Source organism: Camarhynchus parvulus, unplaced genomic scaffold (assembly GCF_901933205.1).
Source record: "Camarhynchus parvulus unplaced genomic scaffold, STF_HiC, whole genome shotgun sequence".
Classification (NCBI taxonomy): Eukaryota; Metazoa; Chordata; class Aves; order Passeriformes; family Thraupidae; genus Camarhynchus; species Camarhynchus parvulus.
Genome location: NW_022148281.1, coordinates 168,128 through 192,233, shown reverse-complemented (window position 1 = coordinate 192,233; position 24,106 = coordinate 168,128). Strand labels below are relative to the sequence as shown.

The window sequence follows — 24,106 nt, the reverse complement described above, 5'->3', positions numbered from 1 at the left end:
TGACCCCCCCGGAACGCGAGCTCGGAGCGAAATGAGCCAAAAACGAGAAAAAAGCAGAAAAAAATCGGGGGGCGCCCCCGATGGGGAAAATCGGGAAAATCGGGGAAATCCCCCCAAAAAAGCACTTGGAGAGCGGGGGGGGGGGAGACCCGAAAAGGGGGGGTTTGACCCCAAACTGGGAATGGGGGGGTTTGACCCTTGGGGGGGGAGGGGAGCACAAAGGGGGGGGGGGGGCCCCTAAATGGGGGGTCTGACCCCAAACCGGGGGAATCGGGGGTCTGACCCCAAACTGGGGGGGTTTGACCCCAAAACGCGGGAGTTTGACCCCGGGGGGGGCGCGGGGGGGGTAATTGCACTTAATTAAAAAAATGAGCGGGGGGGATAAAAAGGGGGGTCGGGTTGATTGGGGGGGTCGGGACCCCGGAGGCTGTGGGGGGTATCGGGGGGTCAGGGTGTGCTGCCCCCCTCCCCCATCCCCCCCCTCTCGCTGGCCTGCAGCGAGGGGGGGCCCCCCCGGGCGCGCGCGGTGCGGGGGGGGCGGTGCTGGTGCTGGGGGGGCGCGCGGGGGGCGGTTCCATTTTTTTTTAAATTTTTTTGGGGGCGGAGTTTAAAGGGGGCGCGACCCCCCCCAACCCAACCCTCAGCTCTGCGCCCCCCCCCCAAATTCCCTCCGGGGTGACCCTGTGTGTGCCGGGGGGACGGGAGGGGGAAGGGTTTTTTTTGGGGGGGGGACACATCAGAGAGGCCGAACCCTCATCCACGTCATTGGGGGTCGGGGCCCCGGGGCGGACGGCGGCGAAGGTGGGGGAGGGGGGGGGGCCGGGTTTGGGGTTTTTGTTTTTTTGGGGGGGTGGGAAATGGGGGGTGTGCGGATTTTTTTTTGTTGTTTTTTTTCTTTTTCTCGGGTTTTTTTGTTGTTGGGGTTTTTTTGTGGAATTTTTTTTTTCTTTTTTTTTCCGTTTTTCCCCTTTTTTTTTCCGGGCGGTTTCTCCTCGTCCGGGGGCGGCGTCAGAGGAACCAGGACTGGGGGGGGGAGATGGGGGTCAGAGGGGGGGCACAGACACAGACCCCCCCAGGACACCCAAACCCCCCCTGGGCGTCGTGACCCCAAAATCCCCCAAATTTGGGGGTCCCGGACGCCCCCAAAGAGAGATGAGCACCCCCTGAGAATGCGGGGGTCGCTGGAGGGGGGCAAACCCTTCCTGGCGCCCCCACATCCCCCAGAAATGGGGTGGGGTCCCCAGAGAGCGGCCATGACCCCCCCAGGACCCCCCCAGTGCGGTTGGGGTCGCCCCCGCCCCCCAGGACCCCCCAGAATTGGGCGTGGCCCCGGGGGGTCCCCCAAGGTGGGCACATGGTGGGGGGGGAGGGGGCAGCCCCCCCTGCTTGGCCACGCCCCCCACGAGCCCCGCCCCGCCATTGGCCGAGCCGCCGCCGCACCACCGCGCGCAGCCAATGGGATCGCGCGGAGCCGCCGCAGCGCCCGCAGCCTGCCAAGGGCCCGCCGGTGCCAGCCAATCAGCGCCGGCCCCGCCCCCTCCCGCCTGGTCGTGCCAGCCAATGGGGATCCGCTGCTCTCGGCGCGCCGAGCGCTCCCATTGGCTGCCGGCCCTGGCTCCGCTCTCCATTGGCTCCGCGCCCCGCGCGCCCGCGCCAACCAATCAGCGGCCGCCGCTGCAGGGCAGGCAGCCAATCGGGCGTCGTGCCACGGGGCAGGGGGGGCCAATGGCGGCCGCGCCGGAGCGGCCTGGCCACGCCCTCCTTTGTCCCCGCAGTGACGTCATCGCAGGGGGCGTGGCCGGGGGGCGCCAGCCAGGTGTGATGGGAGGGTCAGGGGTCAAAGGGCGTGACCCAGATCTATGGGAGGGGTCCCAGGTGCCCGGGGTCCCAGGTGTCCCGGGGGTCCCAGGTGCGCCGTACCTGCTGCTGGGGCAGGCTCAGAAAGTTGCCGTCGCGGGGTCCGAGGCCGACAAGGCGGGGGGCAGCGGCGGCGCCTGACGCTGCGAATGCTGCGGGGAGAGGGGGCTCAGCCCGGCCCCGCCCCCGGGCAGGTGCGGGCACCGCCCCCCAGGTACCGCCCACCCCCCCAGGTACTCACCTGTGCGGGTCCCCCCGAGGGGGGGCAGGGAGGAGCCTCAGGTGTGCCCCACCCCCCCCTCGGGGGGCTCAGGTGGCTCCGGGATCCCCCCCCGCCCCTCCCCCCCCGCGGAAATGGGGTAAAAAGGAGCGGAAATGGCGAAGGAGCCGCTGGAATGACCGGGGGATGAGCACCGGGGCCGGTGACCGGTGAGCGATGGCGATGCAGGTGAGGATGCACGGGCAGCCGGGCCGGGCGGGCACTGTCACTGTCACCTGCTGCTGCTGGCACCTGGTGGCACCTGGGGCACTGTGTCACCTGGGTCACCTGGCACTGGCACCTGCTGCCCCCTGCTCCTGGCATCCGGGTCACCCTGACACTCGGGTCACTGGCACCTGGCACCTGCTGGCGCCTGCTCCTGCCACGCAGGTCACTGTGCCACCCGGGTCACCCTGGCACCTGGGTCACTGTATCACCTGGCACCTGCTGCTGGCACCCGGGTCACCCTGGCACCTGCTGCTGGCACCCGCCTGGAGCTCCCGAAGTGGCACCTGCAATGCCCTGCCCCCCTCAGGTGTGCCCCCACCTGGGCACCTGCACCTCACCTGTCTGCGCCCCCACCTGCCCCCCCCGCCCCCCGCCCCCACGGCCAGGGCCCGGCTGCGGGCGCGGGGGGAGCCGTGGGGCGCGGGGTGGTGCCGGGGGGGTCCCGGTGGTCCCGGGGGGCGGGGGCACTTACGGGTGCGGCGGGGGCTCCGCCGGGGGCCGCTGGGGGCTTTGGGCTCCGGCGGGGGCAGGGGCAGGGGCCGGGGCAGGGGGCCCCGCAGCCCCCCAGCCCGGCCCTGCGCCCCGCACGGCTGCAACGAGAACACGGTGACGGACCCCGGGACCGCCGGGACCGCCGGGACAACCGGGACAACCGGGCGGGGCAGCGGCACCGGCGGGACGGACGGAGGGGCTGGCACGGGGGCTGTCGCGGGGGGCGGGCGGGAGCCCCGGAGGGGCCCTGCAGCCCCCGGGGTGCGCCCAGGTGGGGTCCCCAGGTGGGGTTCCATTTGGGGGTCCCGCAGGTGAGGGTCCCCAGGTGGGGGTGCCCATGTAGGGGCGGCTCCAGGTGAGGGGGGGGGGTCCCCAAGTTTGGGGTCTCCAGGGCGGAGTTTGGGGGGTCCCCGTCACCTCCTCCGCAGCCAGCGCGGCCACCGGGGCTCGTTTGCATACAGACCCCGCCCCCTGTGTGTCATTTGCATACCGGCACCGCCTCTGTTGTATATTTGCATACAGGCCCCGCCCTTTGAGGTGTATTTGCATACAGATCCCGCCCCTCTCGCCTTATTTGCCTCTCGCGCGCCTACTCGCGCCTCATCTGCATACACGCCCCGCCTCCTCGGCCTCATTTGCATCCAGGGGCGCGGCCCCGCCCCTCCGCGGGGGGCGGATCCCGGTGCGCCCCGGTGTCCCCGCGCCCCCCGCGCCCCCCGGGCCCGTCCCCGCCGCACCTGGGGGCCCTGGGCGGCGCCGTCGGCGCAGACGAACTGCACGAAGTCCTTGAGCGAGTCCTGCCCGTGGTGGTAGCGGATGGTGGGGTGGGCGAAGTAGGGGCTCGACTGGGGCAGGAGGGACCCCGACGGGAAGTGCAGCGCCGAGGCCGAGGCCCGCGGGCTGCCTGCAGGGACCCCTCAGCGCCAGCGGGACCACCAGGACCCCCTCCCCTGCCCGGAGCGCCCCGACCCCCGCCCGCCCTCCCTGCAGCCCGCCCGGGGGTTGCCGGGGTCCCCGCGCGGCCCCGGTTCCCCGGGAGCGGCCCGGGCAGGAGCTCCGGGGGTGTCTGGGCTCTCACCGGGGCGGACGCCGGCCAGCACGGGCAGCGGGTGGTGGCCGAAGGCCATGCGGGGCGCGGCGCCGTGCCCCGACAGCGCGCTGCAGAAATCCAGCTTGCCCGACTTCTTCAGCGCCGCCGGGCCTGGGGGGACGGGGGGGCGCCAAGGGGGGGTCGGGGGGCAGCCGCACCCGGTACCCCCCGTGAGCCCCCGCCCCAGAGCCTCCGGTGCCCCCAGACCCTCCCCGGTGCCCCCCCTCCCCACCCCTGCTGTCCCCCCCCGTGTCCCTGCCCCCCCCCGGCCACAGCTGTCCCCGTGCCCCCCCCCCCGTTACCCCCGGTGTCCCTGTCCCCCCCGAGCTGTCCCCCCCGTGTCCCCTCCCCGTGCCCCCCGACCCCCCCCGTTACCCCCCCCCGGTGTCCCTGTGCCCCCCCCGGCCACAGCTGTCCCCGTGCCCCCCCAGTGTCACCCACCGGTGTCAACGTCGCCCCCCCAGGGGCCCTGGCTGCTGCCGGGGGCCGGGGACCGCCCCGGGCCGGGGTAGAAAACGTCATCGCCGGGACCCTCCAGGTCACCCTCGTCCAGCGCCTTGGGGCGCTTGGGGCCGCTGTGGGGACAGGGGGGTCACCTCCGGGGTCAGGGGTCACCGCCGGGGTCAGGGGTCACCGCCGGGGTCGGGGGGTCACCCCACGAGGTGTCGGGGCCAGCCGGGGGTCCCACCCCCCCCCCCAAACAGGACCAAGGGGGGGTCCCAGGTGCTCGTGGGATGCAAAGCAGAGCCCCCAGACCCCAGGGCTGGGGGTGAACCCCCAAGCGGGGGTGCCGGGGGTCCCGGGGGTGCCGGGGGTGCCGTACCTGGCGGGCGGGGGTCCCAGGGGCCGGCGGCCCAGCGCCACGGGGCTGATGTTGTAGTAGCCCCCCGGGCTCTCCAGGTCAGCCAGGGAGAAGTTGGGGCCCGACGCCGTGGCCACGGGGGCTGGGGGGACACGGGGGGCACGTGGGGGACACGCCCACCCACGCGGGGGGGGCACGTGGGGGACACGCCCACCCACGCGGGGGGGGCACCCCCGTTCCAGCCCCCCCCCCGTGTCCCCCCTGCTCCTGTGTCCTCCTGTCCCCCCCGGTGTCCCCCCATGTCCCTTGGTGTCCCCGGTGTCCCCGGTGTCCCCCCAGCCCAGACCCCCCCGGTGCCCCCCCGTCCTGTCCCCACTTACTCTGGGACACCCTCACCAGCTCCGTCACGTTCCAGACCCCCGAGGTGACAAAGCAGTCCTGGAAGGTCAGGTGGCCTGGGGACACGGGGGGGACACCGGGGGGTCACGGGGGCAGCAGGGGAGTGACGGGAATGGCGGGGACACGGGGGGGACTTGGGGGCGAAGGACGGGGGGACACGGGGGACACCCGAGGCAGCACAGGGGTGACAGGACACGGGGGACACGCGGACACCGAGGGCACTGTGGCGGGGGGGACAGAGAGAAAACCGCAGTGACAGTGAACACACTGGGGGGGGCGGAACACAGAGGGCACTGTGGGGACACAGCAGGGACACAGCAGGGACACAGGGACACCGGGCACACCGCAGGGACACTGGGGACACGAGGGGACCCCGGGGGCACGGGTGTCACGCACCGTTGGGCAGTGGTTTGATGTCCGCGTCCCCCTGGGGGTTGGAGCTGTCCGATTGTCCCGAATCTGTGGGGGGTTCAGCCACGGCCCCGGGGGCGCCGCCCCCATCCCGGGGGGACCCCGCGATGCCCCGGGGGGGGCGGAGGGCGGGAGCGGCGGCCCCGGTGCCGCTCAAGGCTCCGTTGTTCCCGCGGGGTCGTTCGAGGTGAGCGCCCGCCGGTGCCCGCGGCCGCTCCCCCACCCCGGTGCCCCGAGCCGGGTTTGGGGGTGTCCCCGCCCCCCATGCCGGTACCGCCTCGGGCAGGTGATGGGGGGTCGGGGCTGGCACGGGGCCGGGGGCCGGGGGCCCGGGGCCGCCGCGGGGCCGGGCCGGGGGCCAGGAATGCGCTCTGGCCCCCCGCCAGCGGGCAGCGCCAACAAAGCGCCCATTGTCTGCGCCGGGCGGGGGGGACCCGCGCGCCCGGGGTACCCCCCGGCCCCGACACCCCCCGCCTGCCCCCCGGCCCCGGCACCCCCATCCTGCCCCCCACACACACAACCCCCATCCTGCCCCCCGGCCCCGACACCCCCGTCCGCCCCCCACACACACCCCGCCCCCATCCTGCCCCCCGGTCCCCCATCTGCCCCCCACACCTGGGAACCCCCCGGGTCCCCCCGCCCCAGCCCGGATTGTCGGGGTCTCCCCCCCCCGCCCCCCGGGCTCTGTTTGTGCCCCCCCCCACAAGGGGAGGGGACGGAGCCGTTCCCGGGGGGGGGGGCGGGTCAGGGGTCACCGGGGCACGCGCGGGGTCGCGACCTTGGCGGGGGGAGGGGGGGGCGCGCGTGGCGGGCGCGTGGCGGAGCCCCCTCACCCCCCCCCCCTCCCTCCGGGTCCTCCCGCAGCCCCCAGACCCCTCCTGAGCCCCTGGGGGGTCCCTGCACCCCCTCCTCCCTCCCCCCAGCCCCCGCCCGTGGGGGGAGGGGCTGCTGGGCAGCTGCGCCCCCCCCCCGGGGTGTCCCCCCCGCACCTGCGTCCCCCACACCGGGGGAGGGGGGGGAGCAGCACCTGGGCAGCCCCCGCAGCGCACCTGGACCCCCAAAGCCCCCGGGCTGCCTGCAGCCCCCTCCTCACCCTGTGCTCCTGCCCCCCCACAGCCCCCTCCTCACCCTGTGCTCCTGCCCCCCCCCGCAGCCCCCCTCCTCACCCTGTGCTCCTGTGCCCCCCCCCAGCCCCCCCCTCACCCTGTGCTCCTGTGCCCCCCACAGCCCCCCCCCTCACCCTGTCCTCCTGCCCCCCCACAGCCCCCTCCTCACCCTGTCCTCCTGCCCCCCCACAGCCCCCCTCCTCACCCTGTCCTCCTGCCCCCCCACAGCCCCCTCCTCACCCTGTGCTCCTGCCCCCCCGCAGCCCCCTCAGCCCCCCCGAGCGAACCTGTCCCCCCCATGGGGAGGGGTCCCCGATGTGTCCCCAGGTGTCCCCCGGGGCTGTGCCAGGGGCAGCTGGGGGGGGGGGTGACACCCCTTGGCACGGGGGTCCCGGTGCCGGGGGGGGGGCTCCGGGGGGGTCCCCACACGCGGGGGTCCCGGTGCCGGGGCCGCGGTGCCGCAGAGCGCCTCGGGTGCCAACAAGCGCCGCCATCTTACGCGCAAGGGGGGGTTGGCACGGAGCCCCCCGGGCCGCGGCAGCCAAAGGGCCCCCGGCGTGGGGAGGGGGCGGGGGGGCCGCGGGGGCCGGCGGGGGGCGGGGCTGCCGGCGGGGCCGCGTGCCGCGCACCGGGGGCACCGTGCCAACCGGGGCCATTTTGGCGGCGCCGGGTGGGAGCCGCGTTTGGGGGATTGGAGCCCCGGCAGCTGGGCCGGGGGGCACGGGGGGGTGGGGGGCTCGGGGGGCGGCTGGGACCCCCCCGGGGCTGCGCGGGGTCTGGTGGGGAGGCTGGAGGGGGATTTGGGGAGGGGGGCGGGATGGGCGCCCCCAGAGCGGCTCCATCGCCCTCAGCGCCCGGGAAGGACGGGGGCACCGGAGCTGCCCGAACCCCCCGGATCCGGCCCCAAAATCGCCCGAACCCCCGGATCTGACACCAAAACTGCCCAAATTCCCCAGATCCAGCCCCGAAATTCCCCAAACCCCCCGGATCCAGCCCCAAAAGTGCAGCCGCAGGGACAGGGAGGGCGAGCACCGGGGCTGGGGTCTCCCCCTCGTGTGTGCCCCCCAACCTCAGCTGCGTGTGCACACACGTGTGACCCCCCCCAGCACCGTGTGCACACACGTGTGACCCCCCCAGCACCGTGTGTGGCACCGAGAGCCCCGGGCACGGGCGCTTGGCACAGTCTCGGCATGGCCCCGGTGCCAATCCCGGTGCCAACCCCGGTGCCCATCCTGGGCTGATCCCGGTGCCCATCCCGGGCTGATCCCGGTGCCAATGCCGGTGCCCACCCTGGCACGCGGGCTTGGCAGGCAGCGCCGGGCGCGTGCGCTGGCACTCGGCGCCGCTTTGTGCGAGCGAGGCCGGGCAGGGACGCCCCAGGTGGGGCCGGGGTCCCGGGGCGCCGTGGGGGCGTCAGGCAGGGCCGGGCACCGTGCCCGCCGTGCCCAGCCGGCTCTGGGCGCCCGGCAGCCTCGCTCACGCACTCACCCGGCGCGTGCACGAAGTAGGCCAGGTAGAGGTCGAGCTCCTTGATGGTGACGCCGATGTGGTGGGGCTGCACGCAGAGCCCGGGGCTGGCGCACTGCGGGGCCTTGGCCAGGCGCTCGCCGTCCGTGCTCTCCAGCGGGACGCCCTTGAACAGGATGACCATCACCAGGTCCAGCCGCCACACCTTGTCGGCCTGGCGCAGGCAGTCGATGCGGCGGATCTTGCCCTTCTGGTCGGGGTTGGAGAGGACGCAGCACGGCGCCTTCTTGCCGGTGACGGAGAGCACGAAGTCCTCGCGGCACTCGGGCCGGATGTCCTTGCGCAGCTTGGCCAGGAGGCGGGATGCCCATTTCTGCTTGACCTCCGGCTTCTCGCCCAGCAGCTCGTCCTTGACGGCGCGCTCCTCCTCCTTGGACATCCGCTTCTCGTGCTTCTTGAAGTACTTGCGCTTGCGGGCCTGGAGGTTGAACCAGGTGTAGGAGAAGGCCCGGACGTGGGGCAGCAGCGCCTCGATGAAGGGGTGGAACTCATCCTGCACGGGAGGGCACAGCAGGCACGGGCTGGGCTGGGCTGGGCTGGGCTGCCCCGCTGGGCACCACCCGCGCCCGTCCCGGCCCCAGCCCCGGCCCCCGGGCACCGGAGATGGGGGACGTGGCCCCAGGGGGACCCCGGCAGTCCCGGCCCCGCGGGGATGCTCCGGGGAAGGGGCGGCTCCCGGTCCCGCGGGGCTCCCGTGCGGCCGGAGCAGGGATGGCTGAGCCCGTGCCTGTCCCCGCTGTCACCACAGCCCTGTCCCCGCTACCGGCACGGCCCCGTTCCCGGCGGCACCGCCACAGTCTCATCCCCGGTGTCATCGCAGCCTCATCCCCGGTACCGCCACAGCCCCGTTCCCGGTATCACCACAGCTCCCTCCCCGGTGCCAGCACAGCCCCGTCCCTCCCCGCTCGTCCCCGTCCACCCCCCGGTGCTGCCCCCGCTGCCGTCGGGGCTCGGCCGCCTCGGTCCCCATCCCCAGCGCCGGTCCCTGCTGCCGACCCAGCGCCGGTGCCACCGATCTCCGGCCCCAGCAATCCCCGGTGCCACCGAACTCCGTCCCCAGCAATTCCCGGTGCCGCCTCCGCTGCCCTTCCCTTCTCCCCGCTCCCGGTGCCGCTGGTCCCCGGTCCCTTCCCGGCCGCTGTCGCAGTCCCCGGTGCCCCCGGTGCGTGTCCCCGGTGCCCGGCCCGGCCCCGCCGCTCCCGGCCCGTCCCGTCCCGTCCGTACCATCGCGGCGGCTCATCCCGGCCGTCGGCAGCTGCCAGTCGGGCCCCGGCGGGGCAGAACCGGGGGGCGACAGGCGGGGACGGGGGGCGCACACCGAGCGGGGGGGAAGGGGTTAACGGGGACTACCGGGAGGCGGGGGCGGGCCCGGGGGTGCGGACAGTGCTGGGGAACGCTCAGGTGTCGGGGATCCCGGTACCGGCGGGATGGTCCGGGCTGGCAGCGCGGGGTCCCGGTTACCGGCGATGGGGGGATCCCGGTGCGGGGTTCCGTGCCGGTGCCCGGTGCCGGTGTGTGTGTGTGTGTGTGTGTGTGTGTGTGTCGTGGGCAGGGGTCCCGGGGTCCCGGTTTGTGGGGGGGGGAGGTGCCGCTGTCGGGGGGTCCCGGAGCCGCCGCCGCCGCGGGCGCGGAGCGCGCGGAGCCACCGCGGCCCCTTTTTGGCACCGGGACCGGAGCGGCCGCAGCCAATGGGAGCGCAGCGCGCGGGGGGAGCGGCCTCCCCATTGGCCAGCACGAAGAGGGGCGTGGCTATATGGGCGTGGTTTAACAGAAGGGGGCGTGGCCCGAAATTGGGGGGGCGAGTGCGCCCCGCGCGTGCAACGGGGGGACCGGGGGGGGGGAGGGGAGGGCGGGGAGGGGGGATGGGGGGGCTGGGACCCCCGGGGGGGCTGGGCCAAAACTCCGCGGATTCGCCCCAAAAAAAGCTCCGAGCGCGGGGGGAACGAGCACGTTTGGGTGGGGGGGTCCCGCTGCGGCCCCTCGTGCTCGTGCAAAGCCCTCGTGCAAAGAGGGTCGGGCGAGGACGCCCCCGGGGCCGGGGGGGTTCCCGGGGTCCCGTTCCCCCGCCGCCCCCGCCACCGGCGCGGGAAGGGCCCGGATTTGGCCGCCTGCCCCCGGCCCCGTGGCGGCCCCAGCGCGGAACGGCCCAAACCCGACGTTTCTGCCCCCAAAATCCCGGACGCGGCACTCGGAGCCAAGGCTTTTCCCCCTTCCCACCCCCCCGGTAATTAAATCCCTCTGTGCAAAGGAAAGAAACCAAAATTTGGGCGTTTCGGCAGCGGGCCTGGGCAGCGGCTCCCGCCCAGCCCCAAACCTCGCGGTTTTCACCCCAAAGCCGCAGCGGGGAGGTTTTCCTGGGGGGGCTGGGCGCCGTGGTTGCCCCCCCTGGCCCGGGATCCTTCCCTGGTGCCCGCAGAGCACCCCAGGGCCAGGCCCAGCAGCATCCGCTCGGTGCAGGGGGGGCTTGGGGACACCTGGGACCCCTCCCTGACACCTGGGACCCCTCCCTGACACCTGGGACCCCTCCGGACACCAGAGTGACCCCGGCACCGGACCCCTCAGGACACCAGAGTGACCCCCAGGACGGGCCTGCGGTGTCACCCAGGCCAGCTCAGGCGCCCGGGGTCAGCGGCCTGAGCGCCTCCGTGCCCCCCAAACCCCGGCGCACACAAAGAGCCCCCGGCCCCGCTGCCCCCCCCCGCACACCTGGACCCCTCCCGGCGCGGCCCCGCGGGCACCGCCGCCGCGGAAGGTTCCGGAGGCTCGGGCGCGGGGCTGGCGCTGCGGGCCGGGGCGCTGGGCGCTGGGGCCCGTGCCGAGGCGGGTCCGGCGGCGGTGCCGCGGTGCCGCTGGGCTGCCATTGGCTGCGCCGGGCCGCATTGAGCCGCAGTCTCGGCGAAGCCACGCCGCCGCGGCCGCAGCTGCGCAGCGCCCGGCAGAGCGCCAGCGCGGCGGCAGGGGGGGCGGCGCCGGAGCGGGAGGGAAAAGCCCAGAAAAAACAGAAAAGAGGGAAAAAAAGACAAAAAAAAAAAAAAAAAAAAAAAAAAAAAAAAAAAAAAAAAAAATCCACCAGAAACCAAGCGAGCTCTGCCCCCCCTCCCTCTCCAGCAGCCCCCCCGCCCCGGCAGCGCCCGCCCTCCCGCGCCGCTGCCAGCTCCCCCCGGCCCTCGGCTTCGCCGCGAGAGAAAACAGCCCGAAACAGCCGGAATTGCCGCCAAAAATCCCCCCGGCGGCCCCTGACGCCGCTGCCAAGACCCTCCCGTGTGCGGGGAGGGGGGGAGGAGGGCGGCCTGGGGGGTGGGAGCGAGCGAGGGGCGTCCTGGACCCCCGGGCGCGGAGCCGGGGGGGCCCCCGAGGGCCCCGGTGCCCGGGGGGGACCTTGGCATCCAGGTGGCCTCGCCGGGAACGCGCCGGATGCTTCTGGCAGGGGACCAGGCGGCCCAGAAGGGGACACGGGGGCTTCGGGGGGCACCCTGGCACCGGGGGGCGTCTGGCACTGCGGGGGCACCGTGGCACACCCGGGGGGGGCGGCTCCGCCGTTCGGGGGGGCCCGGGGCGCGCAGGGGAAGCGCCCGCCCGGCCCTGCCCGCAGCCACGTGGAGCATCCCGGGCGTGCGGGCGGCTCCGGGGAACCGGGGCGTCCGCGCCGCCGCTGCCCCCGCTCCGAGCGGGACCCCGCAGCCGCGCCGGCCCGCGGGGGTCCCGGGGGCACCGGCCGCGGTTCGGCCGCGGTTTGGCAGCGCGGGAGGCAGCGCGGCCGTTCCGGGCCGTGCCGGGCCGTGCCGGGCGTTCCCCGCAGCCCCGGCCCCGCTCCCGCCCCGGCGCGGACCCGCGGCCCGGCCCCCGCCGTGGATCGGTGCCAGCCCGGGCCGGGGGGCCCCGCGGTGCTGCGGCGTCCAAGAAAGCTTTTTGTGGCCCATCAATAATTCAGGGCCCCCCCGGCCCGGCCAAGGGCTCCTCCATTATTGATGCCGCCAGCGACCGGGGGACACGGGGAGGGGACACGGGAGGGGACACGGGGAGGGGGACACGGGGAGGGGGACACGGGGAGGGGGACACGGGGGAGGGAACGGGGGAACGGAGGGGCACGGGCACGGGGGACACGGGGGTGGGGCAGGGGGGGGGACACGGGGCACGGGGCACGGGGGACACGGGAGGGCACCATGTGGCCCCGTGTGGGGCTCGGGGGGGGCACGGGGGGGGGCACGCGGCACGGGATGGGGCACGGGGAGGGGACACGGGGGGGGCACGGGGCACGGGGGCACGGGGCACGGGGCACGGGGTGGGGCACGGGGCACGGGGGCACGGGACACGGGGGGGGCACAGACAGGGGGGCCACAGTGTGACACGGGGCCCGGCCCCGCAGCACGGGGGCAGCGGGCACGCACGGGCCACCGTGTCCCCGTTGTCCCCCCTGTGCCCTTGTCACACACGGGGTCGGTCCTCCCCTGTGCGCCATCACCGCGCTCGGGGCACCGGTGTGTCACCTGTGCCCTGTTGCTCGATTGTCACACCTGACCCTGTCACACACATCACGGCGTCTGTCCTAGCCACACTGTGCCTTGTCACACACGTGTGACACCTGTGCGCCATCACACGCGTGTGTCACACCTGTGCCCTGTCACACACCTGACCCTGTCACACACATCACACCTGTTCCCAGCCACACGCGTGTCACACCTGTGCCACCACGGCTCCTGCCCGGGGACGGGCTCGGCCACCACCCCCCGAGGCCACCGGGGCACGGGGACAGGGCTGGGGTGTCACCGGTGACAGCCGGGATGGGGACAGGGACGGGGACGGGCGGGGGGCGGCTCCGTGCGGCGGGAGGGGACACGGGGGGGACCCTGAGGGACACGGGGGGGACACGAGGGGACCCTGAGGGACACGGGGGGACACGGAGGGGACACGGAGGGGACACGGAGGGGATGCGGGGCACCGCCAGCCACAGCCTGAGGTGTCCCCAAGGAGGCCGGAGCCGCTGCCAGCGCATCAAGGGACACCGGGGAACACCGGGGGACACCGGGGACACCGGGGACACCGGGAGGACACCGCCCGCCGCTGCCCCGAGGCCAGCCCGGTGCCCGCCCGTCCCACAGCCCGCTCCGGGCGCTCCCGGTGCAGCCGCTGGCCCGGAATCCGCCGGTGGCACCGGCCCAAAGCCGCGGCGGGGCGGGCAGGGCGGCCCGGGGGAGCGCGGCGGTACCGAGCGCGGGCCCGGGGCTGCGGGGGCACGGGCGCGGGCGCGGGCACGGGCGGGCGCGGGCAGGGGCACACGCGTGTGCGCTGGCGTGTCCCTGGCGCGTGCACACGCGTGTGCGGGGCGGGCGCCGAAGCTGCGAGAAGCGCCGCTGGCCGCCGGCCCAGACGCAACCGGCCGCCAAAACCGCCCCGAAAAGCGGGAGAAAAGGGCAACGGGCGGGGGGAACAGCACCGCCCGGCGGGGGCGGCCCCGTAACCGCCCCGGGGGACACCGGGGGCGTCCCGGGACAGCGCGGGGGGGCGCGGAGCCCAACGGGGACCCCCGCGCCGCAGCCCCCGAGTTGTGCCCTCCCCGAAAGCGGCCGCTGCTCCTCCCCCCCCCCCAAAATCGGGAGCGCGGCCCCCCGACCCCGCCGCGATCGCCCCGCGGCCCCCCCTGAACGAGGCGCCCCCCGACTCGGTGCCCCCGCGGGTTTCGCCCGCGTCCGCTCCCCGAAGTCGCCCCCGGAGCCTCCCGGCCGCGCTCTGAGGGTCCCGGCGCCGCAACCGCGCTCCGGGGCCGGGGTCCGGCCCGTCCCGGCGGTACCGGGCACGCGAACCCCCGCGGCACCGGCGGCGCCGTCCCCGGGGTCCCGCCCGAGCCCCCCGCGCGGACCCCGGCGGCCCCGGGGCTCAGATCCGCTCCGCAGCGCGGCGCAACCGGGAGCCCCCGCACCGCGGAGCCGGAGCGGGACGGCAGCCCCGGCACCGGCCCCATCTCGGTGCCCGCTGCCCCGGGAGGCACCGGCGCCCGCGGAGGGGTCGCACCCGCACCCGTTACCCCCCATTTTCGGGGGGCAGCAGCCGATCGCGGTGAGCAGCGAAGGGCACCGGGAACCCCCCACCCCCCCGCACCGCCGCCGTTACCGGGCGCCCCCCGGTCCCGGCCCCCCCGGCCCGGCCGTACCTGGGTGAGACAGTACGGGGAGTACATGGCGGCGGTGTCAGCCCCGGCCGGGCATGGCGGGGGCTCCGCGGGGCCGGGGGGTGCCGGGGGGTCCCGGGGGTCCCGGTGCCGGCGGCGCGCGGGGAAAGTTTTGCCCGAAGTTGGCGCCCGCCGCACTTTTGCCGCGGGAAGCGCGCGCCGGCCACGCCCACACGGTGAGGCCACGCCCACTCGGGGACACGCCCCGGTGGCACAGGACACGCCCACAGAGCGGATAGGACCGCCCATTCTGCGAGGGGACACGCCCATTGTGGCACAGGCCACGCCCAGGTCGGGATGGAGCGAGGGGGACACGCGGGGACACCGGGGGGACACCGGGGGGACACCGGGGGACACCGGGGGGACACCGGGGGACGCAAGGGACATGTGGGGGACATGTGGGCGACACGGAGTGGCCGCCACCCCCCGCAGCCCCGCGCAGGTGACGGTGACAGCGGCGGTGGCGCTGCCGGAGGTGACACCGCGCGGGGCGAGGGCAGCGCTGGCGACAGTGGCGGGGCCAAGACAATGACGGGGCCGCTGCCAGCGCCGGTGTCGTGACAGTGACAGCGACAGCGACAGGGACAGTGCCTTGGGGTGGTGACAGCGCCAGGGCCACGGCGGTGCGGGTGACACTGGCAGTGACACGGTGGTGGCAGTGCCAGTGACAGTGCCAGGGCGGTGCGGGTGACACTGACGGTGACACAGCGATGGCAGTGGTGGTGACAGTGCCATCGAGACGCAGGTGACACTGGCACCGACACGGTGGTGGCAGTGCCAGTGACAGTGCCAGGGCGGTGCGGGTGACACTGACGGTGACACAGCGATGGCAGTGGTGGTGACAGTGCCATCGAGACGCAGGTGACACTGGCACCGACACGGTGGTGGCAGTGCCAGTGACAGTGCCATGGCAGTGAGGGTGACACTGGCGCTGACACGGCGATGGCAGTGCCACGATGGTGACAATGACACGGCGATGGCAGCGACAGTGACAGTGACAGTGACAGCGGCGATGGCAGCGGCGGTGGCGGCGGAGCCTCATCTGTCATTCCGGCTGCGGCCGCGTCCCTCCGCCATCTGTCACCGCCCGGTGCCAGCGCTGGCACCGCCGCCACCGCCGCTGTCACCCCTTCGCTGCCGGAGCCGCCGCCGCCACCCGAGGGGACCCGGGGCACACGGAGGGGACCGGGAGCGGCTCCGGGGGTGTCCCAGCGGCCCCCGTGTCCCCGGGGCGGCACAGCTGGGCCCCCTCCCCACGGCGGGGGTGGCACCGCGCCCCAGCGGGCACCGGGAGGGGACAGCGCGGACGGGACGGGGCGGCGGAGGGGACGCGAGCCCCGGTGTCCCCCGGTGTCCCCCGGTGTCCCCCCGGCCCCACCAGCTGCTCGGGGACCCCCGTGCCAGATGTGTCGCTGTCACCGCAGATGGAGCGGGGGGCGGGGGGGACACACGGCATGTCGCGACAGGCTTGGGGCACATCGCGACACCGCAGCGGCGCCACCTGCCAGCCGCGGGGGCGCGGGGAGGGGACACCGGTGTCCCCCGGACCCCCCGGAGGAAATTGGGGCTGGGGGCGGCGGCACCGGACAAACGCGGGAGCGGCAGGAGCCCCGAAATGGGGCAAAACCGGCGCAAAATGGGGCAAAACCGGCGCAAAATGGGCAAAACCGCCCCGAAACGGGGCCCCCCCGCCGGCCCGGCCCAGAGGCCCCGGTCCCACCGGCCGAGGGGGAAACCGGGACCCCCGAGCGCCGCGGAGGGCGGGGGGGGGCTCAGCCCATCGGACCCCCCCCGGGAGGCCCGGGGAAGCTTTTGGGGCGATTTCGGGGGTTTTTGGCTCCGCTCCGCGCAGATTGTCGGCGGCTGCCGAGGCCTGGAAGCCATTAGGGCTCCCCCCCCGTCCGGGGCCCCGCCGGGGCGGGCGGGGGGGCCCGGGGGCCCCGCGAGGAGCGGCCCCGCCGCCCGCAGCCCCCCCGGTAACCGCGGGGCCCTCCCGGTGCCCCCCCGGCCCCTCCCGGTGATCTGGGGGGGCCCGGTGATGGGGGGGATCCCGGTGGTTTGGGGGGGTCCCGGTGGTGGGGGCGGCCCGGGGGGCGGGCACGGAGGGGTTAACGGCGCTTGGCAGCGGCCCCGGGCTTGGCGGCGGCTGAAAAGGTTCGGGGGGGCTCGGGGGTTCGGGGGGGTTCGGGGGGGTTCGGGGGGGCTCGGGGGGTTCCGCCCCCAGCCCAGCCCCCCCATTCACGGGGAGGAGCCGGGGGTCGCTGGCACCGCGCCCCCGCCCCCCCCGGAGCTGTTCCGGGGCGGCCGCTGCCCCCCGGAGGAGCCCCAAACCCCCCCGGGACCCCCGGGATGAGCCCCCGGTGCTCTCCGGTCCCACCGGGACCCCCCGGTCCCACCGGGGTCCCCTGAGCTGGCCCAGGCTGAGCCAGGCCCGGAAAGACCCCGGGACCCCCGGGCCCCCCTGAGCCCCCCGGGACCCCCTCGGGACCCCCTCGGGACCCCCGCCCAGACCCCGCCCCCATCCCGGTAACCGACAGCGCTGACCCCGCCCCTCACCCGGACTCCGCCTCACTGCTCCCCGCGCCTTCAGTCGCTTTGACGTCACTTCCGGCGCGCGGCCAAGATGGCGGCGCCCTTGCGGCGGGCGCTGCTGGCGCTGGGCCCGGCCCGGTCGCGGTTCCCGGAGCCGGTCCCGGTCCCGGTGCGGCCTTACCGGGCGGATCCGCTCCGCCGCCGCCCGGGCCCGGCTCCCGCCGACCCGAAGGACCTGCGGGCGGCCGCGCGGCGGTTCGGGCGGCTCGGGGAGGCCTCGGGGGTGCCGGTGTGGCGGCTCTGGCCCAGCCCGGAGCAGCTGCGGGAGGCGGAGGCGGAGGAGCGCGAGTGGGACCCGCCGCTCCGGGAGGTGGAGGCCGTGCTGGAGCAGCGGGAGAGGGAGGAGGCGCGGCGGAGAAAGGAGAGGTGCGGCTGGGAGCACCGGGAACGGGACCGGGGCAGGACTGGGAGCACCGGGAATGGGACTGGGGTGAACTGGGAGCACCGGGAATGGGACTGGGGTGAACTGGGAGCACTGGGACGGGAATGGGGTGAACTGGGAGCACTGGGACGGGAATGGGCAGCACTGGGAGCACCGGTTCCGTTCGGCCTGGTGAGGATTGATCGCCCGGCGGTACCGGGAGAACCGGGAGGGGTTGGGGGTGGGTTGCCGGTGTCCCGGGGACTGTCCCCCCATGTCCCCCCGTGTCCCCAGGGCGGAGCTGGTGTCCCGCAGCCTGGCGGCCATGCCCGCCCGTGTCGCCGCCTGGCGCCGGGACCGGGAGGCCGCGGGGAACGGGCGCGGGCGGAGGCGGCGCGGCGGCAGCGGCTCCTGGCCGAGGCGGGGCTGGGGGCGCTGCCGCGGCCCGGGACCCCGCCCGGGGCTCGGCCCGAGCGCAGGAGCTGCTGGAGGAGCTGGAGAAGCAGCGGCGGCGGGAGGAGAAGCGGCGGCGGCGGCAGGAGCGGGAGGAGGCGGCGCTGAGCGCCTGGCCGCGGCGGAGGCGGCGGCGGCTGCGCGGCCGCTCCCCGGGACCGCCCCCGAGAGCGCTCCCAGACCCACCGGGGCCTCCTCCTGACCCCCCCGGTAATGTCGGGACCCCCCCCAGTGTCCGGTGCCCACCGGGAGGGTCCCGTGAGCCCCCCCGGACAGAAGGAGGACACCCCAGAATGGGTTTAAAACTCTGCATTTAATCTCTTTGCCGCCAGTTTGGGTTGTTCTGCGGCGCCGCCCCCCCCCCCTTCCCCGGGGCCTGACAGGGAGGGGGGGTCGGATTTTGGGGAGGGGGGGCCAGGGCAAAGCGGGGGTGCTGAGACCCCCCTGGGCAGGGAGGGGCTCCCCTGCTCCCGGGGTGGGGGCAGGGCTGGGGGTCCCCATCCCCCCCAAAGGCTGGATTGGATCCCAACCCCCCCTCACGGCCTGGGGGCCCCCCCGAGGCAGGAGGAGCCCCCCGGGGCTGGGGGAGGGCCGGGGGTCCCTCAGTCGTCGTCGAAGTTCTGGCTGAGCAGGAAATTGGCCGCCAGGTTCTCGTTCTTCTCGCAGGCAAAGTAGGCCTGGATCACCAGGCTCTCGGGAAAGCCCAGCGCCTTCAGCTGGGGAGGGGGTTACGGCTGGGGCTGCACCCCCAGAACGGCCCCAGAGCCCCCAGAATGGCCCCAGAGCCCCCAGAATGGCTCTGGGAACCCCCAGAGCGGCCCCAGAGCCCCCAGAACAGCCCTGGGAACCCCAGAACAGCCCTGGGAACCCCCAGAGCGGCCCCAGAGCCCCCAGTGACCCTGGATCCCATTGATGGCACCTTCTGTTCCCTTTTTCCCACATCCCGTTCACTCTGGCCCCTAATTAACCAACGTTAATTAACTCAGCACGCTAATTATGGTATCCTCGTTATGGCGTCACCCGTGTTCACTCTGGGGCTGCCGCTGGCACCGCCCCCAGGGTTAATTCTGGATTCAAACGCTGACATTTCCCCCATGTTCACCCCAAAACGCCCAGACACAAAACCCCAAACCCCCAACCCACACCCCAAACCCCCCCCATCCCACACCCCAAATCCCCCCCACACCCCCTCGGCAGCGCCCCAGGCTCACCCTCTCTATGGCTTCTTTCTCCTGCGGGGTCACCTGGATGTAATTCATCTGGGGGGACTCGTCCCCGATGGCGCCCACCTCCCCCTCGAGCTCGCCCAGCTCGCCCAGGGGCTCGTTCAGCATCTGGATGAACTGCTCCTGGTGCTGGCTGATTTGCTGGGGGGGCACGGGGCGCGCTCAGCCCGGGGGGGCTCTGGGCGGTTCCCGGGGGGCTCGGGGGGGCGCGGGGGGTACCTGGAGCAGCTGGGGGTTCTCCTGGCCCAGCTGCTGCAGCAGGGCGGGCAGCAGCGCCGGGTTCTGCTGGATCACCTGGCGCATGTTCTGGAACTGCGGCTGCTCCCGCAGGAACTCCAGCGGGTTCTCGCCTGGGGGCGGGGCCGCGTCAGGACACGCCCACGGGGGGTGTGGTCAAATACATAATGGGTATGGGAGACCACACCCACAGTGGGACATGGATAAACCACACCCACAGTGGGACATGGATAAACCACACCCACAATAGGACATGGATAAACCACACCCACAATGGGGCGTGGATAAACCACACCCACAATGGGGCATGGATAAACCACACCCACAATGGGGCATGGATAAACCACACCCACAATGGGACATGGATAAACCACACCCCACAATGGGGTGGATAATCCACCCACAATGTGGATAATCCACACCCACAGTGGGACATGGATAAACCACACCCACAGTGCGACATGGATAAACCACACCCACAATGGGGCGTGGATAATCCACACCCACAATGGGGCGTGGATAATCCACACCCACAGTGAGACATGGATAAACCACACCCACAATGGGGCGTGGATAAACCACACCCACAATGGGGCATGGATAAGCCACACCCACAATGGGGCATAGATAAACCACACCCACAATGGGACATGGATAAACCACACCCACAATGGGGTGTGGATAAACCACACCCACAGTGGGACATGGATAAACCACACCCACAATGGGGCGTAGATAAACCACACCCACAGTGGGACATGGATAAACCACACCCACAATGGGGCGTGGATAAACCACACCCACAATGGGGTGCGGTTAAACCACACCCACACTAGGGTGTGGCCAAGCCACTCCCACAATAGGGTGTGGTGAGACCACACCCCCCAGCAACACCTGGATGGGGTGGGGCCACATGGACTCCTTCCACCATCACAGACCATGCCCCAAATGGGTGTGGCCTAGACCACACAAAAGTGGGTGTGGCTTACCCCAGGACACACCCCAAACAAGGACAGCTCACCCAGACCACACCCCCATCAATCACTAAGGTGATTTCTGAGTGTTTAACCCCACCCACCAAGGGGGCGGAGCCTCACAGGGCCCCACCCCATGCCCCGCCCACTGACCTTCGGGCGGGGGCTGCTCCGGGGGCCGGCTCTCCTGCACCGGGGGCCGCTCGGGCTCGGGGCTGCCGGGGATGCCCTGGGGGGGCCGGGGGGGTCAGTGCCGCCCCCGGGACCCCCCCGACCCCCCCGGGACCCCCCCTCACCGTCAGCAGGTACTCCACGGCCCGGTGGGGGTTGTTGTAGCTGGCCCGGAGCGCGGCCACCACGCGCTCCCGCTCGTAGCCCATGGACACGATCTCGGAGAGCATCGTCTCGTACTCGGAGCCCGTCACTGCGGGGACCCCAGAGACCCCATGAGAGACCCCCCGGGACCCCCAGAAACCCCCGGGACCCCCACCCAGAGACCCCATGGACACGATCTCGGAGAGCATCGTCTCGTACTCGGAGCCCGTCACTGCAGGAGGGACCCCCAGAAACCCCCGTGAGAGGGGAGAGACCCCCGGGACCCCCACCCCAGACCCCCTCCCCAGCCCAGAGACCCCCCCAGACCCAGAGAGCTCCCCCCACCCCAAAACCACCCCCTGATCCCACTCCCTGCACCCCCCAGCCATTGGGATGGGACCCCCAGCACGCCCCCAGCCCCAAACCCCCTTTTCCCCAAAGTTCAGAAGTCAGACACACCAAACAGCCGCTCTTTGCCCCAAAGAGAGCTCCCCAAACCTCAACCCCTCGTCAGAGCCCTCTGTCCAGCACTGGGAACCCCCAAACCACCCCCAGGAACCCCCAAACCCCCCTAGGACCCCCCAAACCCCCCCAGGACCCCCCAAATCCCCCCAGGACCCACCGAGGGTGGAGGCGGCGTCGGCCGAGCGCCCGGAGCTGCCCGAGGGGGGAACGGAGCTGCCGAGGCAGGGGAGAAACCATCGGGGGAGCCCCAAAAACCTCTGAGAGCCCCCCCAAACCCCTGGGAGCCCCCCCAAACCCCTGGGAGCCCCCAAACCCCTGCAGCGCCCCCAGGGCTCTCCTGTCCCCCCCATTAAAATCCAAATTAACGATCGCCCACAAGACCTCCCTCCCATCCCTTAAACCTACCCCAGACACCTCAGTTTACCCCAAAAAACCTGAACTGCCCCCAAAGTCTGATAAAATGACCCCCCCACCACTCAATTCTCCCTCACCCACCCTGCAGCCCCCCCAAACACCCTCCTGTGCCCCCCAGCCCCCAAAATCTGATTAAATCGCCCCCCAAACCCTCCCCAGCCCCATTGCGCCCCCCAGCCCCATTGCCGCCCCCCAAACCCCCAGCCCCATTGCTGCCCCCCCAAACCCCCAGCCCCATTGCTGCCCCCCCAAAGCCCCCAGCCCCATTGCTGCCCCCCAGCCCCATTGCTGCCCCCCCAGCCCCATTCCTGCCCCCCCAGCCCCATTGCTGCCCCCCCAGCCCTCACCCCGCTGCGGGCTCAGCCAGGGTCAGGGCAGGGGGGGGGTCCTGGGCCGGGGCTCGCTGGGCGCCGGGGGAGGGGCGGCGTCGGCGGCCGGGGGGGGCCCCGGGGGGGCTGCGGGGGGCTCCGAGGGGGCCCCGGCCTCGGGGGGGGCCGAGCCCAGCGCAGACTTGGCCTGGGAGGGGGGAAAGGGGGGAAGGGGGTTGGGGATGCCCTGGGACCCCCGGAGTGGGGAACCCTGAGACCCCCACCCCTGCTCTGGGGACCCCTGAGTCCCCCAGAACCACCTGAGACCCCCAAATTGCCCCCACAAGGGCCTTGGGACCCTCCAAGCCTCCCTGGGGACCCCCAAATCCCTCCCAAGGACTCCTCAGTGTTCCCCAAATGGCCCTGAGACCAAGTCCCTCCCAGACCCCCAAACGCCACACATGGGACCCCGGCGCCCCCCCCCATGGGACCCCTCAGTGTTCCCCAAATGGCCCCGGACCCCCCTTCGCACCCCCAAACCCCACATGGGGACCCCTCAGGGTTCCCCAAATGGCTCCCAGACCCCCCAAAGTTCACACAGAGCCCCCCCAGCTCCCCCGCCTCCCTTGTGACCCCCAATGTTCACACCAAGGCCCTTCTCCCCCCGGCCCACCTGGTGACCATGCGGTTCTTTTTGCGGATGGGCACGTCGTCGCTCAGGATCTTGCCGGCGTAGATCAGCTTCTGCCCGGCCACGGGAAAGGCCTCGCTGCCCTTCTCGGCCTCGATCTTCTCCTTCAGGGCCCGCACCTGCACCGGGGGGGTCAGGGGGGCTCGGGAACCCCCGCGGGACCCCCCGGGCAGGGGAGGCACAAACAGCCCCGGGCAGGGCACCCGGGACCCTCGCGAGCCCCCCAGAGCAAAGCGGGCTCGAATCCCAAATGAAACCCCAAACGTTCCCAGAGAATCTTCCTGAATAAACCTCCTCAAACCCCAAATGTTCCCAGAAAATATTCCTGAATAAAGCTCCTCAAACCCCAAATGTTCCCAGAAAATCTTCCTGAATAAAGCTCCTCAAACCCCAAATGTTCCCAGAAAATCTTCCTGAATAAACCTCCTCAAACCCCAAATGTTCCCAGAAAATCTTCCTGAATAAACCTGCTCAAACCCCAAACGTTCCCACAGAATCTTCCCAATTAAATCTCCACGGATGATCCCAAAGAATCGCCCTGAATGAATTCTCACAAATGACCCCAGGAGGAGACTCAAATCCCAAATGTTCATAAGGAACATTGCCAAAGAAATCTTTGCAAATGCCGAATGTTCCTAAAGCACCTTCCCAAATAAATCTCCACAAACGGACCCCGGGGGGAGGCACAAATCCCGGATATTTCCAAAAGAATCGGGAGAAATGATCCCCGGAGCAGGGCAGGCACCAATCCCAAATGTGCCTAAGGGATCTTCCCAATGGAACCTCTACAAACGATCCCAAAAAACCTTCCCCAGTAAATCTGCACAATCTCCAAGCGGGGACTGCAGGCGCCCCCACCGGATCCCCCTCCCCAGAATGGGAATTGGGGGCGCACGGAGCCCCCCACCGGATCCCCCTCCCCAGAATGGGAACTGGGGCACACGGAGCCCCCCCACCGGATCCCCCCCCTCCCCAGAATGGGAACTGGGGGCGCACGGAGCCCCCCACCGGATCCCCCTCCCCAGAATGGGAATTGGGGGCGCACGGAGCCCCCCACCGGATCCCCCTCCCCAGAATGGGAATTGGGGGCACACGGAGCCCCCCCACCGGATCCCCCTCCCCAGAATGGGAATTGGGGGCGCACGGAGCGCTCCCGGTGCCGCCCCCCCCGCCCAAAGGGGGCTCAGCGGGACGCGGCCGCCCCGCCCCCCCCCCGCGCTCCATCCCGTCCGTGCGGGCCCCGGGAGCCTCCCGGAGCGCCCCCGGGGCAGCCGCGGCGTGAGGGCGATGGGGGGGGCGAGCACCGGGCCCATCCCCGGGCCGGCCCCGCCCGCTCCCCCCGCGGAGGCTCCGCCGCGGCCTCACCGTCTCGTGCGGCTCCATGCGGATCTTGAAGGTTTGCTGCTGCAGCGTCTTCAGCGTCACGGTCACCGCCATGGCGGGACGGGGACGGGGCGGCGGCGGCTCCTCCCGGCGGCCCCACAACATGCAACTCACGCCGCCGCCATCTTAGGCGGCCCCGCCGCTTCCGCCGCGGCGCCGGAAGTGCGTCACGGCGCCCGCCCGCCCGCGCGCCTCGCTCCCGCCTCCCCCCCCCCACTCCCGTTTCTCGTCACGTGACAGCGGAACGGCGCGCGGAGGGGGCGGGGCTGCCCTAGCGTCACGTGACGACGGCAAAACCCCGCGCGGGACTGGCCCCGCCTACATCACGTGATCGCAACGAGGCGTTAAAA

General features: G+C 72.8%; 3 protein-coding genes across 8 annotated transcripts; 1 reads left to right on the top strand and 2 right to left on the bottom strand.

Annotated features, from left to right (window-relative positions):
- Positions 1-929: 929 nt before the first annotated feature.
- On the bottom strand, positions 930-14,495 carry NFIX (nuclear factor I X). Of its 6 annotated transcripts, XM_030970190.1 has the most exons (11): positions 14,320-14,495; positions 8,133-8,664; positions 5,524-5,586; positions 5,109-5,183; positions 4,750-4,870; positions 4,368-4,501; positions 3,915-4,037; positions 3,574-3,740; positions 2,817-2,934; positions 1,921-2,009; positions 930-1,023 (listed from the first exon to the last, which is right to left on the bottom strand). In XM_030970190.1, the coding sequence occupies exons 1-11, from the start codon at positions 14,344-14,346 to the stop codon at positions 1,009-1,011; spliced, it is 1,464 nt and encodes a 487-aa protein (XP_030826050.1). In that variant the 5' UTR covers positions 14,347-14,495; the 3' UTR covers positions 930-1,008. The 6 variants fall into 6 exon arrangements, with proteins under 6 accessions (XP_030826050.1, XP_030826045.1, XP_030826047.1 ...); XM_030970185.1 differs by lacking the exon at positions 2,817-2,934 and having other exon boundaries at positions 14,320-14,492; XM_030970187.1 differs by lacking the exon at positions 2,817-2,934 and having other exon boundaries at positions 3,574-3,633; positions 14,320-14,492.
- Positions 14,496-16,831: 2,336 nt separating this feature from the next.
- Positions 16,832-18,060, top strand: GADD45GIP1 (GADD45G interacting protein 1). The gene is given in 4 exon segments (XM_030970141.1): positions 16,832-17,295; positions 17,585-17,658; positions 17,661-17,752; positions 17,755-18,060. Coding segments are annotated over 4 exon segments (807 nt in total). The 5' UTR covers positions 16,832-16,960.
- RAD23A (RAD23 homolog A, nucleotide excision repair protein) lies at positions 18,038-23,912 on the bottom strand. Its single transcript, XM_030970140.1, is given in 10 exon segments — positions 18,038-18,459; positions 18,955-19,110; positions 19,189-19,319; positions 20,334-20,409; positions 20,477-20,604; positions 21,118-21,173; positions 21,722-21,773; positions 21,776-21,890; positions 22,331-22,492; positions 23,739-23,912. Coding segments are annotated over 10 exon segments (1,113 nt in total). The 5' UTR covers positions 23,862-23,912; the 3' UTR covers positions 18,038-18,345.
- Positions 23,913-24,106: the final 194 nt, after the last annotated feature.